The sequence below is a fragment of the Theobroma cacao genome, chromosome 2 (genome assembly GCF_000208745.1).
Source record: "Theobroma cacao cultivar B97-61/B2 chromosome 2, Criollo_cocoa_genome_V2, whole genome shotgun sequence".
NCBI classification, from domain to species: domain Eukaryota; kingdom Viridiplantae; phylum Streptophyta; class Magnoliopsida; order Malvales; family Malvaceae; genus Theobroma; species Theobroma cacao.
The window spans coordinates 1301835-1318039 of NC_030851.1; the positions used below are offsets into that span (position 1 = coordinate 1301835).

The 16205-nt window shown below is 34.0% G+C and overlaps 1 protein-coding gene and 1 long non-coding RNA gene across 6 annotated transcripts; both read left to right on the forward strand.

Annotated features, from left to right (window-relative positions):
- LOC108660607 (uncharacterized mitochondrial protein AtMg00810-like) lies at nt 2804-3574 on the forward strand. The gene is made up of 3 exons (XM_018114818.1): nt 2804-2873; nt 2976-3083; nt 3216-3574. The coding sequence occupies exons 1-3, from the start codon at nt 2804-2806 to the stop codon at nt 3572-3574; spliced, it is 537 nt and encodes a 178-aa protein (XP_017970307.1).
- On the forward strand, nt 12074-15936 carry LOC18607208. 5 transcript variants are annotated; one of them, XR_001926858.1, is made up of 6 exons: nt 12076-12450; nt 12540-12633; nt 13086-13206; nt 14523-14805; nt 14911-15028; nt 15656-15936. It is a non-coding gene; the product is annotated as an uncharacterized LOC18607208 (long non-coding RNA). The 5 variants fall into 5 exon arrangements; XR_001926860.1 differs by having other exon boundaries at nt 12076-12307; XR_001926859.1 differs by having other exon boundaries at nt 12074-12633; nt 13086-13241.

A 16205-nucleotide genomic window follows, 5' to 3' on the forward strand; every position in this document is an offset into this window, starting at 1 on the left:
AAAATTAAATTAATATTATATATTAAATTATTAATTATTAATATTTTAAATTAAATTCTAGATTATTAATATTTTAAAAAATCTAATAAAAATAAATAGTCATATAAATAATAAAAGGTGTTTTTGTCTTTTTATTTTCTATTCCTTTCTTATTCCAAAATTATTGTTACCAATTAAACATTACAATAAGTTATAATAATTATTCTTGTCTTATTCCTTTTGTCATACTAAATTAAGTAATAACTATTTTATTTTATTTTCAATTATTTTATTCTATTCTATTCTATTCCTGTCTATTCCGCCAACCAAACATAATCTACCTACTTTGGACAAGGTTTACAGCTTGGTTTTAGGGGAGCAAACACAAAGAACTCTTTTGATACAAGGTCAACTAGTTTTGGAATTTGCTGCTATGACAATAGTGTTTGATGAAAAGAAAAAATTAAAAAAGGAAGTGATTTGTTCACATTGTAATAAGAAGGGTTATTCAAAAGAAAAGTGTTATAGACTGATAGGTTTTCCAGAGGATTTCAAGTTCAATAAAGGTAAAAATGTTTATAAGATAGGCAAGTTAGTGAATAGTGTTACAATAATGGATAAAAAACAATTTGCATAAAAAGATGAGGTTGTTGGAAATAGCACAATGTTTCAGATGTCTCTCATTAGGCAACAAGTAAGCAAGCTGATGAGTCTTTTAAATGAGAATGGTATTAGTAATGATGAAGGTAAGGATGGTTCTACTTCTGCATCCGCCTTTACATCTAATCAGCAAAACAAACATTCTCTAGTCAACTCTGCTTTTTCAGGTATTATCTTTGGTCATGTCTGCTTTAACATTAATAGTAATCTTCCATCCAAATACAAAAATGTGACAGAATTCATGATTAAACACAATTCTTGGATTGTAGACACAAAAGCAACAAATCATATTTCTTATACCTTGGATAATTTTGTTTTTACAACATCAGTATCTAATTGCTTTGTTGAACTTTCAAACAAAGCTAAAGCTTTTGTCTCTTATGTAGGAACTATTCAACTTACACCATTTCTTACTTTACAGATGTTTTGTGTGTTCCTAATTTGAGGTTTGATCTCATCTCAATAAGTTAGCTTACTGGTTCACAAAAGAATTGTGTTTGGTTTACTGATGATTTGTGTGTTGTTCATGATCTAGTTTCATGGAAGGTGATTGGGGTAGCTAAGGTCATTTCAGGGTTGTATTTCATGCAGATGAACAAGCTCTGTCAAAACATAGTATTGACAAGAACATTTCATTAATCAATGTTTCTTCTATTCACAATTGTATAGTTGTGCATCCTAGCTTTGATCTTTGGCATTTCAGGTCAGGTCATGCACCAATAAAAAGAATAAATGTAATAAACAAACATTGTTCTGATGTTCATAGTTCTAAGCATTTGCTTTGTGAAATTAGTTCTATGGCAAAATAGAGAAAATTACCATTTCCTGTGCATGCACAAACAAGTGTTAGACCTTTTGAAATTGTTCATGCAGAAACATAGGGTCTTTATGAAATACCTATTGTTTCTAATCAAAAATATTTTCTCACCCTAGTTGATGATTACTCACGTTTTACTTGGATTTTCTTGATGAAATGTAAATTTGATGTTTCAACTATCATTTCAAATTTTTATAACTTTGTCAAAACTCAATTCAATGCTTATATCAAAGTTTTGAGAACAGACAATGGAAAGGAGTTTGATCTTATTGATTTCTATGCAAAAACAAGAATTGTTCATCATTTAACCTGTGTTGAAACTCCTCAACAGAATGGTAGAGTAGAAAGGATATATCAACACATCTCAATTGACATAAGAGCTTTATTGAATCAGTGTCCAGTTCCTCTTCATTTTTTAGGGTTATGCAGTTCTCACTGTTGTCCATATTATAAATAAGATGCCTAGAGAAACTCTTCACAATTGCACACCATATGAATTGTTGTACCAAAAACCTTTTTCCTATGATCACCTTAGAGTTTTTAGTAGTTTATGTTTTGTTTTGACTCCTAGTCAACATAGGAAAAAACTTTACAAATGGGCAAGTAAGTGTATTTTCTTAAGATGTCCTAATGATGTCAAAGGCTATAAGGTCTATGATCTTGATGCTAACAAAGTTTTCATTTCAAGAAATGTAGTTTTTCATGAACATGTTTTCCCTTTTCATTCTTATCAGCAGACTTCTTTTGATCATGCATTTTATCAAACATCTTATGTGTATGAGTCTAATTTTTATTTTGTTGATACTGTTCCTATGCCTTCTTCTGTCCATGCACTTATGAATGCTTCCACATCTTCAACTTCTCCTCTTGATCCTTTAGACATACTTGAAAATTCAAATTCTTCAAATTCCTTCAAATCTAATTGATTAATCTGTTTCCAGCAAACATGTTAACTCTACAATTTACTTTTCTGAATCTGTTTCTTCTTATTGTTCTGTTATTCCTGTTGATTCTATACCTCCTAGAAAAAGTGATAAAACTAGGAAATTGCCTAAATACTTATAAATTTATGATGTTCATTTGCCCTCTTCTTCAAATTCTGTCACATCTTATCCGATTGCACAATTTTTATCTTCTAACAAGTTATCTTCCAAACACAAATCTTTCACTGCTTCTTTATCTCAACTTCATGAACCTACTACTTATCATCAAGTTATTCACTATGATCATTGGAAAGAGGCTATGGCTGCTGAACTAACAGCCTTAGAGGATAATGGCACATAGAGTGTAGTTCCCCTGCTTGTAGATTCTCATGCAATTGGTTGTAAATGGGTTTTCAAAACTAAAATGAAGGCAAATGGTAGTATAGAAAGGTTCAAGGCTCGTTTGGTTGCAAAAAGATACAGTCAAATTGAAGGTTTTGATTATTAAGAGACTTTTAGTCCTATTGCTAAAGAGGTAACTATCAGGCTTTTTTTTGCCTTAGTAGCAACTCAAGGGTGGTTTTTGTCTCCGTTAGATATAAATAATGCCTTCCTTAATGGGGACCTTGATGAAGAAATGTATATGTCTTTACCACCTGGTTATCAAGTCAAGAGGGAGTATCTTCCTAATACTAAGTTAGTCTGTAAATTACACAAATCTTTGTATGGATTAAAATAGGCCTCTACGCAATAGAATGCAAAATTTACTACAGCATTAACAGAGTATGTATTCAACCAGTCTTTGTCATACTACTCTCTGTTTACTTTAAATACAGATAATGGTGGTTTTGTAACACTGCTGGTTTATGTTGATGACATAATCATTGATTCCAATAATCTTCAGTTATCAATGGACGTCAAAACTTATCTAAGTTCACATTTTAAGCTAAAAGATCTTGGAGAAGTTAAGTACTTTCTTGGACTTGAATTAGCAAGGTCAATTGAGGGTATATCAATTTGCCAAAGAAAGTATGCTTTGGATATGTTGGAAGAGCATGGACTTCTTGGTGTAAAACCAGTTTCAACTCCTATTTATTATAATCACAAATTAGAAAAGGCCACTGATGATGAACAACTAGCAGATGCAACGCTATATCGGCAACTCATTAGGAAGCTTATCTCAGTTTATGGATAAACCAGGTCAGGTACATCTTATGGCAGCATATAGAGTGTTGAAATACTTAAAAGGGTCACCCAGACAAGGAATTTTGTTAAGCTCCAAATCTGATTTGCAGCTCTCCACTTATTCGGATAGTGATTGGGCCAGGTATCCTGACACAAGAAAGTCAATAACAGGTTTTTGTGTTTTTCTTGGTGATTCTTTGGTAAGTTGGAAATGTAAGAAACAATCTGTAGTTGCAAGGAGTTTTGCTGAAGCAGAGTATCGCTCAATGGTAGCTACATGTTGTGAAGTGATATGACTGAAATATTTGTTTTCTGACTCTGGAATTGAAAATTCAACAGCCATAAAACTATACATAGATAGCCAGTCTGCCATTCATATATGCAAAAATCCGTATTACATGAGAGAACTAAGCATATTGAAATGGATTGCCATTTCATAAGAGAAGTCAAGTCTGGATTGATTGAACCTATTCATGTGTCCACAGTATTACAAGTTGCAAATTTGTTCACAAAGGCTCTATAGCCAAGAGTTTTTCACATACTTATGACCAAGTCATATGTGCATAACATACACAGTTCAACTTGAGGGGATGTATTAAACATTGAAGACGTTATTCAAGTCCAGATTGATAAAACAGAGTTTCTGAGTATTGAGGACTTAGTTGAATCAGAACTCTTGTGTTTAGAAGAGTGGAAGAAGGACAATACACGTGTAATATTTATGTAAGACGGTGTAATTTTAAGAATCACAGTTTACTAATAAGTTTAACTGTGCTATAAATTACTTTTCAAGTTAGTTGTTAGTTGTATAGTTAGTTAAGAAATCAGCTTTTGTATTGGTTGAGAGGTTTTGTATATAAACCTTTGTAATGATTGATTGCATTAATGAAAAATTCAGTTTACAATTCACTGACTTGCTTCATCGTCTTCTCAAGCTCTTCTTCTCTGGTTTTCTTTGGTTTTATTATAGCTAGAACCATAAAGAGCATAACATTCTTAAAAACTATGTTATCTACGTCCTCAGGAAATTGGGACTTTACTCCCAGCAGATTTAATAAGAGACATATATCAATATATGGTGGATGCTCCCCATATTGTGATGGTTTTGATGTGGTCTGATTGCTTCCGTTCTTTGCAACATCTTAGCTGGAGTTTTTGGGAGCTATATTGTAACTTTTGACAAGTATTGTAGAGGTTGTGTTGTAGTTCTTTGGTGCTTGGTCTTTATGTTAGACGGTTTTATCAGTTCATCCCTGTACTTTATTCTTTGCTTTGCTGGCTATTTGTTAGTTTTGTAACATCTCGATTGCTTAATAAATATTTTTAGTTTAACAAAACATCAGTATCCTTGGAGGGAATTTGATCAACTTTGCTATAGGACAGGCTAATTAATTGAGGAGATTAGTCTTTTTTTTTCTTTGTTGAGTTGACTATATTCTTGTTGCCATTCAGCTAATCTGGTTATTTCATCCTAGATCAGTGAGTTCTTTATACAAGTTTTTTTTTCTTTTTGTGGTAAACCTTTTTTTTTTTTTTTGCTCAAACAAGTTCATATTATTAATAAAAGTAAGCTGAAGCAGCCTTACAGACCAAGGAAATGAAATGGACAATTGTCATTACAATCGCCACTAAACACCAGAACTCAAAAGAAAGAATAAATACAGCATTTTGATTTACTAGAAATAAATAAAAGGTGGCCTGCTCGTAGCACTCGGGATTGCGAGGACAAGATAGTCACAGCAATTCTGACAAAACTGGGCAGAGGAGGTATCTCCAAAACAGAGGTCGGCAGTGAAATCAGCTTCACTGGTGGCTGCAGCAATTCAAGGCCTTCTCACCAGCATGCGCAAAACATGGTCGATCTGTCCACTCCAATCTTTGCGAGAGAGTCAGCGGAAAAGTTTGCCTCGCCTCCCTGTAGATTTGTGGTATACTAATTAGCATTTGCTATTATTTCTTGTTTACAGCCAGATCTTGTTGTTTTCATAGGGAAATACCAAGCAGGTTCCTAGTTGCTTGCTATATTGGCATCATACATATTGTATACAGATGATTAAAACACAGTATTCTGGTTTTTTTTCCTTTCATTTTCATGCTCCAAAGCCTGAAGCACCCACCTATTCTCTATCAGTGGAAAAGCACAAGAAGCACCAATTGCTGCATTGGATACTTGTTCTGTTGACTTGGCAGCATTTGCGTCTGGTGTACTAGATGCTCTGACTGTGACTGCGGCTGCTGCACTTGATTCTGTTAGTCCCAGTACATAGACAAAATCAAGAAATTGTACAATTCGTTCCTGTAACCTTAAGGGCATTCCCAACAAAGGCAGCAAAGAGGCAGCCTAAAAGCTAAAGAAAAAAGCAATAAGTCTGCAAAACTCAGAGATTCTGAAGCAAATCAAAGCAAATAATTTGAGAAGAGCTATCTTTGTTAATGCCATCCGCTCCTCAAAATGGTTACTAACCTTTGCCATCAATCCATTCTGCTTCGGCCTGGAATATGCTCATCCTTATGTCATCAAATGTAGCCGGGATGTCCAATACAAGGCAAGACAGAGGACAGAACTGGATAAACTACAAATCTATAATGGCAATCATAAGATAGAAGGACAGAGCTAGATAAAGGCAAGGCAATGCATGTATAGTTCAGTTTTGGTATTGAGCCCCCCATTTCCTCAATTCTCTTTTCTGAATGATTTTCATCTATAACAGAACAGAAAGCAGACAGTCCTCAAGAAAGCTGCCAAAGCAAGACCGTCACGTTAGCTAATGACCCACAAGAGATCTTGTGATCGTTGAACTCCCGATTTGGCAAGGTCGTTTGCCATCTCGTTTGCCGAGCTTACAATGTGGGCAATTTTCCATCTTTCCAGCTGTGAAGTTTAAGGCTTGAAGAATAAAATTCCTCATCCTCCATGGAATTGCCTGTGCATGTAAAATCCAGTTAACCGCATTTGGATTAACGAGCAGTTCTGTAAGATTAGAGTCCATAGTGCCAATTGACTTAAAGAACAATCAACAAAACAATATCAGCCTTCGATGCTGGCAGCGCCAGGCTTGCCCCTCAATGATCCGTCAACCTTAAATTTGGAAATTTTCTATGAAACAAAAGAAATTTTTTGTTACATCATTTTTACTATTCACTTTTTATTTTTTTTCCAAAATTTACCATAAATAAACAAAATCATAAAATAATTTAATACAACTGAGACTTGAAACTAGTTGAGAAGCAAAGAAACCAAAATGATTTTACTTGGGGGTGGGCTGATCTGATTACCATTGCCATGTTCCTAAAATTTCTCATATTCTTGGCTGCTATATTGAACTAATTGAGTAACTTGTCAATCTTTAAATCTTGTTCTTATTTTTTTTTTATATTTGAGCACGAAGTTGAATCTCAGCAGCAAGGTATAATGATTTTCTTTCAACTAGGAAAGTACGTGGTAAACTTCAACCCATCAACAAGTTGACCCATGTTTATTAGAAATTTGCCTACTTATCCTATGCAGAAATGGTTGTTTCCTGATATCGTTAGTTATAAAACTGTAAATTCATTAGGAAGCCATGCGTCTTTCACGTGCTCATTCCTTGTCGTTGAGGGCCAAGTCGGCCACATTCTTTGTTGTAAGATAATTTTTCAGGTCATCACACCGCCTTGTCAAATCCGTCTCGCAACCGCCTACCCGCTTTGGAGAAAATTATTGGAGCTTTGGATATGCACAGGTATCCGGAATCTAATTTGGTTCACATTTATACAACATTTAGGGTACTCGTTATTTTTCTTTTTAGCACAAAAAGCAAGAAGTTGACCAGATTTGTCAATAGTTAAGTAGTACCACTCGGATATCGTATGCTCCCAATGGCTTGATGTAAGCAGTATTGTGGGCTCAGTTTTGTGTTTTTTTTATTTTTCTCGGCCAAAACGTGGGACTTTATCTATATAAAGCACTGAAAGATACAGTGATGGTTATAGCTTATAGCTACCCACACATTCATCGCACCTGATAACACGTATTGGCACACACAACAGCAAGCCAAAATATTGATGATTACAGCAGTAAAGCTCATATATCCCATCTAAACCAAGCCAAACGAAATACATAAGAAGGGGAACGTATGATCAACGGCATTAAGCTACTGTAAAACACAACAGTGAAAGTCACCACCACGTTGAGAACATAGAATCGCTATCCACACCAAGCTTAGCTCAGTTTTGTGTTGATGATGACTTTGTTTCAAACGTGCTGGTGTTGCAGCAGTAATCATCTGGGTTCACGTACTTGGTCCTTTGACCCTGCTTTGCTCATTAATATGGGGAGATACAGAAAGAGGGAGATGGATTATAAAATGCCAAGGGAAGTGGATTATGGTAGTAACAAATGCCATGAGATCTTAAAACTGTCAGGGGAGGAGATGATCTTTCTGATTACAGTGGAGATTTGGCGTTAGGATTCTTATCAGGAATGGGGAGTTTCTTTAATTTAGTACCAATTAACAAGCATCCGTATCATACGATAATATTGTTAATATTTACACAAGTGAATACTAATGCTGCCTACGTTTGATGAACTACATTCTCTTTAGTATTTATAATACAGTCTCAGATACCACAAGGCCTTGCGTACCAATTCCTTCAACTCGGGACGCTGTGAAACTACGTACCTGTGCAGACTCCCCTTTCTAGTTACTAATTGTTGAATGACAGTCCTGACCCTGGCTTCTTCCATAGCCGCGCTGTAATCAGTATTCACGGCCAGATAGCAGAGAAGCACCAATCGATGCAGCTGCTGTGTCCTTTCACCATCGCTCAGCAATTTCATCAAAGGCTTTACAGCGTTGAACTCGATCATTGTCTTTGAATGCTCTTTGCAAAAATAACTGCCTGGATAGGCAAACTTTTGTAAAGCAACGATAGCTTCCGTTGCCACTTCTTGGTGCACATTGACAAGCTGCGACACCAAAACACTAATCGTATGAGGACTTTCTCCTGCTTTGAAAATTCTCGCTAAGGAACCGATCGATTTGATGGCAGGAACTTGCAGTTTAGGGTGATCCTCTGATTCTTTAATCACCCTTAAGAGCTGCTCAACAATAGCCTTTGCACCACGAGAACTGGTCTTAAATGTTTTGCATCGAAGATCGAGATCTGATTCGGCTGCGGCAGTGATTTCCTCTATAATCATCAAGCAATTGTACTGGAATTCACCATCCTCCGCTTCCACCAACTTAGCCAAGCAAAACATTAATTTTTTTGTCTCGTCTATCATCCTACTACTATTTAGAACACTCCCAACGTTAAGCATCGATAAAGCTTCCGCACAACATATTTTCAGCTCAGGTGGAGAAGTTTCACTCAGCAATGGGGCTAGCTGCCAAATCAATTTTTCTGCAACCATGCAAGACCAGGCCGAGAGAGTAGATGAATCGTTGCTGAGGAATTGAGGCAACGAGAGAAAGATTTCATCAAAGGAGCTGCCGAAATCGGGGTTGTACAAGATAAGAAGACACTTCATGGATTCGATAGAGACGTCTAAAAGGTAGTAGAGCTTGTAGAGAGTGGTGTCTAATTTTGATTTTGTGCCGGTGAAGAGTCGACAAACAATGGTTTTGCGTCTACACTTGCAGGCCAGGGTTAAGGCCTCCTGAAGGATCTTGCAGACCTCTCTGATAACACAATCAACTGGGTTCAAGTTAAACAATATCGGACCCATGGCGATGAAGCAGGCCAGGTTGTTTAGCATTTGCGAGAGATGAACCACTCGCTTTTCCATCTCCCCGCGGTATATCCTGAACGATTTGGCCTGATCAACCGCCTCGCCAACTTGCCTCGCTAGTACTATCAGACCCACCAAGAGCTGCTCGATTAGTATCTTCTGATCAGCCTGCATCATATTCGTAGCTCACTCACCTGTTAACCCAAGGATTCAATAACTAAATTTAAGTGCTTTATTTCTACTCTAGTTTTGCTGGGTTATGTTCGTCGAAGGCTGAATTTGTGCTTTTATAGCCAAAGAAGGAATGAAGGTTTCGATTTGACCGAGAGAGGGGGAGGGGTTGAAAAGCAGGGCATTGGTTACTTTCTCTTTTCTGTTTTTGATCTCAAAAACGACAGACTTGAGCGAGCTACGAACGTGAAACGCGCGATTTAAAGCAAGACAAGACAGTAACCATCACCAGTTGCTAGTGTCTCGTCACATCAAGCTTGGAAATGGTCGGTACGGTCTCAAAGGCGGCTAAGGTACTTTTCTATATAACGTTCGATATGTACCCCGACTGAAAATAAGTGTCTCTGCACCCAGGCGAGAGGCAGAGAGAGAAATAATGAAACATATTTATAAAAATTTTATTTATATGTGAAGAAATACAAAGATGAAAAGTTAATTTGAATATCAACGTGTTATAACAAATTACAATTTAAGGATTTTATTTTGATTTGTTGAAGTTTATTGATTCTTATTCTTGTTCTTACCCTTCGTACTACATCTGTATCTTAGTCAGAAGGTAAATGCATTTTCTATTCTTGATCATCGAGGCTTGACTAGTGATTGCATTATCTTCTTTTGACTTGCAAGAGCCTTGTACGTATGTTCCATTTGTTTGAGGTGACGACATTATCATTTTAAATCTGTCTTGAACCTGCTTTGGGCCCTCTCCAACCCTCATTAGATTCGGGGGGCAAAACGGTAGAGACAAAAAATGGGGTTGGGCCATACGCACAGTCTGAGAAAGGCTGAAAGAAAAATGTATCCAATCATGTCAAGTCTGATAATATCTATATTTGAATTATTAATCCACATACATAGTTATTGACTTTGGCCGTTGCCGCGTCAAGCAAACATTGTTCGGATGAAATAACCGCGTGCACTCGACCGATGCCGCAAGATCGGAAATTGCCTGCGTTCCTTCCTCACAAAAGAGCTTTTGACCCGCATGGAAAAAAGCACATAAATACAAAATAAATAAATGAGTTGCACTATTTTTTTCATTTTACTATGTATTTAACAAAATAAATAAATAACACAAATAAAATGTTTGGATGAAATATAAAAAAAATTGAATGATTGAAAATTTTCGAATAAGTATATGATAAAAAAATAACACATCAACAATTCAATATTATCAAAAATTAAAAACTCACCCAACTTTGCTAGTCATTTTGACTTGAATTTCTTTATCCAAATGTGGTGTCCTTATTTTTTATTTTTTACCTCTTCATTTGGTTTTTAATACTATTTGATTCTAGTTTCCCATGATTTTAAAGTTTCATTTTTCTTTTGCAGATTTAATTTATTTATTTTGAACTCTCTTAGTTACTGTTTATCCAATTGTATGTTATAGAAAAATTGATGAGACTAATTGTTTGATGAAATCTTTGTTGGAAATATTTGTTAAAATATGTTAGGTTGACATTGCCAAAGAAAAAATTAATTTATTTCATGAGATTTTTATGGAAGTTATAGTAATCTTTCAAAAAGTTTGACAATATATTGGCTTTTTTATCATTTTATCTGATAAAATTGCGTTAAAAAAAATTTACTTTTTCGTATAAATATTTAATAAAATTTTAATTTTTCAATTAATTAAAAAAATTCAATGATGTGACATGAATATAACAAGAGATTTCCGTTCATAAGGTGATCCCCCATGTCCAATTACACCTTCCAAATCTTTTCCCGAGGGAGGATAACCCATTTAGAACGTTCGGATTAGTTGCAATTCTAGAAATAGCAGGAAGGAACTAAGGCTCCTTTCTGCCACGCAAATTATTTAAAAAATGGCATCAGTATTACTAAGAATCACTAGCCTGTATTGACGCCTTTTTCCATATGCTAAAGACCATGAAAAGAAACAATTTAGCTTTTGGTGGATTTTGATTTTAGGCATAAATTTTAAAAATTTAAATTATTTAAAAATTTTAAATAAATTTTTATTTTTCTATTATGATCAATCAAGATTTTATATTTTTATTTTGATCTAAATAATTCATTATAATTAATGCTCAACTAATCGATATTAGTTAAGATAGCAATTATCAAATTTATATCACATAATATTGATATAATTTGTTAATATATTATTATAATAATATTAATATAGCATGATAATACAATAATATAACCTTTTTCAATTTCTACATTTATGTCACGTCACTACAACATAAACCGATTTTAACTATACAATTTTAGCTGCACTTTTATTTTTGCGTTTAAAGAATTTGTTATAGTATTTGAATTTTAAAATTTAGATGCATTTTTTATTTTTGCAGCTCATAAAAATTTAATTAAAAAAATTATCTCTTACATCTTACAATCTCTCTTTTTCTCTAAATAAAAAAAATATCAATTATTTGATTCTTTCTATTTTTCACTTTTCATACTAAACACAAAGAATGAAAAATATCTTTCTTTCTTTCTCTTTTCCTTTACTCACCCCTTTTTTTTTTTTAGTTTTCGAATTTTTCTTCCCCGTTATCAAAAATAAATTTTTTGAAAATTAATGAATAAAACATTTTTTTCTTTGCATCTGTCTCCCCTCTATCTCTCTGCACCTCTTTCTTTTCTTCCAAAATCTTTCCCTTTCCTTCGCCGCACTTCTCCTCTCTAAAACCTCTTTCTTTTCTTTTCTACTTCCTTCGTTCATTGCTTTTCCTAATTAAGCTAATTTTGCTTGTAAAAATCTTACCTTTTTAATCTCATCTTCTTTTCCCCAAGAAACTAGGGTTTTGTCAAATGTGACCCCTTTTGGTACAAAAACAGGGCACTCGATTCTCAAATCTCTGTTTTTTTTTTAATTATTATTACACGATTTAAGATTTCTTTTGTAGGACTTGATTGTTCATTGATTTGATTCTTGCTGGCATGTTAATGACATTGAACCTATTTCAACCGTAATATTTTTTTTATTGGATTGATATGGGATTGATATGGTTAGTTGTGTGTTTTTTAATCCCATTTTTTATTTTGTGTGATGATTTAGGCAAACAGGCACACCATTGTTTTGATGCAAACTTCGCAGAACAGAGCACCTAGAACGTTTGTGGATTATGATTCTATCAGTCAAGCTATGGACAGTATGCTTTTTGTTTACTGTTGCTTATATTATCTTTGTTTTTGTTGTTGCTCATATTATGATTTTATCAGTCAAGCTATGAATAGGGGTTTGGAGGTGGAAATCAAAGCAATCAAAAGTGAGCTTTATGATAGGATACATATACATTTCATACATTTTATAGAGTTCCTATTGCATTAGTTTTCTTGAAAATAGCTTCTATTGCAGGCAATGGACTATACCTTTTGGAAGTTGGCTTGTGGAGTTGAGAATGATTTTTAGATTTGATTGTGCATATGTCTTTTTTTCTCAAGAATGTATGTCCAAAATTGTTTATATTTTTGAGTTGCATTAAGAGGAAATGAATTAGTGTGGTTTCAATATGATGCACTAGATGGAATCCCTTCTCTTCTTCCTTTCCATCATTTAAAAGATTTGACAATTTTAACAGTATATATTATTTGCCGTGTGCAGGTATACGTGGACTATATGAAAGGAAACTTAAAAAGCTCAACCCAGCAACTCAAAACATAACGTATGACATTGGTGTTCTTTACAATTTTATTGATGGCCTTGCAGATATGATTGCCCTCGTGTATGACTCTCTCTCTCTTCCTCCGCCTTTTTCTGGTATGTTATATTGTAGATATAAGTACCATGTATTGTCTGTTATATTGCATGTTTACTGAGTCATGTGTCAATCAAGTGTTACGATAACTGTCTTTTAAAGGCATGAATTTGTCATGTAAAACCTGACCTTAAGGAATAAGTATGTGTTTTCAGTCCATGAATTACGATGGATTTTTTTTTTCTGCTGAAACCCAGATTGGTTCGTGAATGAGTTTTGTCCAACTTATAACAATAGATATGCCTTATAACAATAGAGGGATGATTGCTCTTGGAGGCTTCTTGGCATTATCCCTGTTTGCCTACCTTTGAAGACTCGCGGGGGTTTCAACTGGAATAATTCATTTGTTCGATTAGGGAGTTTGTCGGTCTGGGCCACATAGGCTACTCACCTTTTTTCACTCTGGTTGAATTTTACTAGTATTAGACTTTTGTTTAGGGGTTTTATTCAGAACTATGCTTGTTTTTTGAGATTATACATGCTGAGATGCTGCCAAGTGCTCCTTGAGCAGCTGTTACTTTTGTAATTGTACAGAACAGGCTCTTCTCAAGATAGCTTTATGCTAACAGGAGCCTCCACGTTCGAGACTCCCCATGGCATTACAGCTTATCTATAATAAAAACTCATATTTCAAAAAAAAAAAGATATGCCTTATTGCTATTAATTTAGATTTTAGAGAGATAATAAGAGGGTTTTTTTTTTGGTTTTGCTTTTGCTTTCTTGCTTTGGAGACAGCAGTTACAGTTCCTCTTTGTCCTTCATCGCAAAAGAACTTGTTTTTATCTATTTAGGAGAACTTACATTAGTGGCCATAGGTTAATTTGTCAATTTGTCTTCATTTTGAGTATTGTTGTGACTGCAACCTGTTTTATATGCTTGTTGAATATAAGTAGGCATTGTTGCAACTATGTAATAGCATGATATGTCTTCTTCTCTGGTCAGTATTAGAGTCTTACACTCAAATTTTTCTTGTTTCATCTGGTATTCTCTCTATAATTTTTAAGGCACAAACACTAAATATGCTATTCTTGAGGAGTTTTAGAAGTTTTCTTGTTGAATTATTTGATACATATGACTGGAATTTGAAAATATGGTGATTTACTGAATGCTGGGATATTGATGTCGAATGATATAAATAGTGCCAATTCATTTAGCACTTTATGGAAAAAGTTCCACTATCTTGAACGTCCTGATCCCATGATTGTTTGTTGTGGACAATTAAGATTACTGTGGTGGAATATCTAAATACTTATCAAAGATCTTGAAATTGATTGATTTTGCAGTCAAAAGGGACACTTCAAATGGATGCCTTTTCACCATGTGATAAAAGATTGTGATTCTAGGAGGACATTCACAAGGCCTTGGAGTCATTGAAGAGTGGACATCAAAAGGGAAACTTTTATTTTCTATTGCAACTATTTTTTATTTTCTTTCAATTCTCAAGTTTAGTTACTTAATTATAACAATTTACAGCTTAATCGATCATCATTGATCGGTTGCCAAGAAAAGGAACAAATAATCAAACACCAAATATTTGATAATATATCTCTAAATCAGATTTGTAAGGTTAGTTACTTGCAATCACTTTAAGAGTTTTTACAATTTTGAGGTTCTAATTTGTCATATGATCTAAGATTTATGATTTATGATTGCATTTTTATTTATTTTTAGATGGTGGAAGTCAATGTTCCTCAACTTCTCTTTGAAGAATAAAAGCACAACTTTGAACAAATGAGCCTAACAAGATACTTGGAAGAATTGATTCCAAATGCTACTCTTGATGAATCCTGTAAGTCATTTTATGTTAATTAATTGATTGTTCATGGCTGGACATATTAGGATTTTTGTGCTGCTTTTTGAATTATTATTTAATTAAAATTCTTAAAGTGTTGCATAATTTATACATGAATGGAGTTTTGGATTTTTTTTTTAATTTTTGTTTTAGAAAAGTAACAATTTTATAAGTTTAAAACTAATGGCAATGTGATGTTAAAACTTGGAGTTAGGGGCTCCTATGTGTAAGCTGGATTTATAGGATATCTAGTATAGTTACTCTAGAATCATTGAGATAGCATGCATTCAAGCTATATTTGATTCATAGGAGGCCTTATCGAAGATGTTAAAACATAAGACACCTTTTTTGCTTTCCAATCTCCAATGTTAAACTATGCATCATTTGAAACTTGTGTAGTACCATGCTAGAAGAGAGTTAGATATGAAAGAGAACAAATTATGAATCTTTTATAATTTTAGCAGTTTTCTATGTTCTTTTTTTTCTCCATTTTTTGCTTTGTTTTCAAATCAAATCAAAGAGCACAAATAAATTTTTGTTCGTTGGTCAGTGAGTATGCTTTGTCTCATATTACATTATGAATTACTTGCAAATTAATATTATCTTGCAAATTAATCTTTACAGGTAAGGAAGGTTGGGAACTGCAATGTCAGATGGTTTTATTAGGTTGGAGAAGGGACAAACAAATATGTACAAAGAGAAATTGGAGAGAAAAAGAGAGAAAGAGAGATTACCCCATATTGTACACGTTGTAAAGACCTTGAGGGTCCATGTTCCAAGTTGAAAATGGTTTTTGAGACATTTGACGTTTGAGGCATTAGTTGCTGCAATTTGATTTTAGAGACACTTTATGGTTTGTGAGCATTTTGTTTCTATCATAAAACTTATTGCATATTAGAAGGTTATATGTGTCTCTATTTTATAGCTAAACACATTTTATATGCTACCATATGATTTAAGATTGTAGTCATATAGTATACAGCTACACTTTAATTTTGCTGTTGAATCCCATAAATAAGTGCAGCCATACTTTTTCATACATTTGCTGGGATATTAATGTAATTTTATTTGCAGCCAAAGGTGAAAAATGTTGTAGTGCGTTATCATTATGTGAGTATAAAATAACAAAAGATATTTTCATTAATTATAATTAATTAATCAGTTATTAATCATA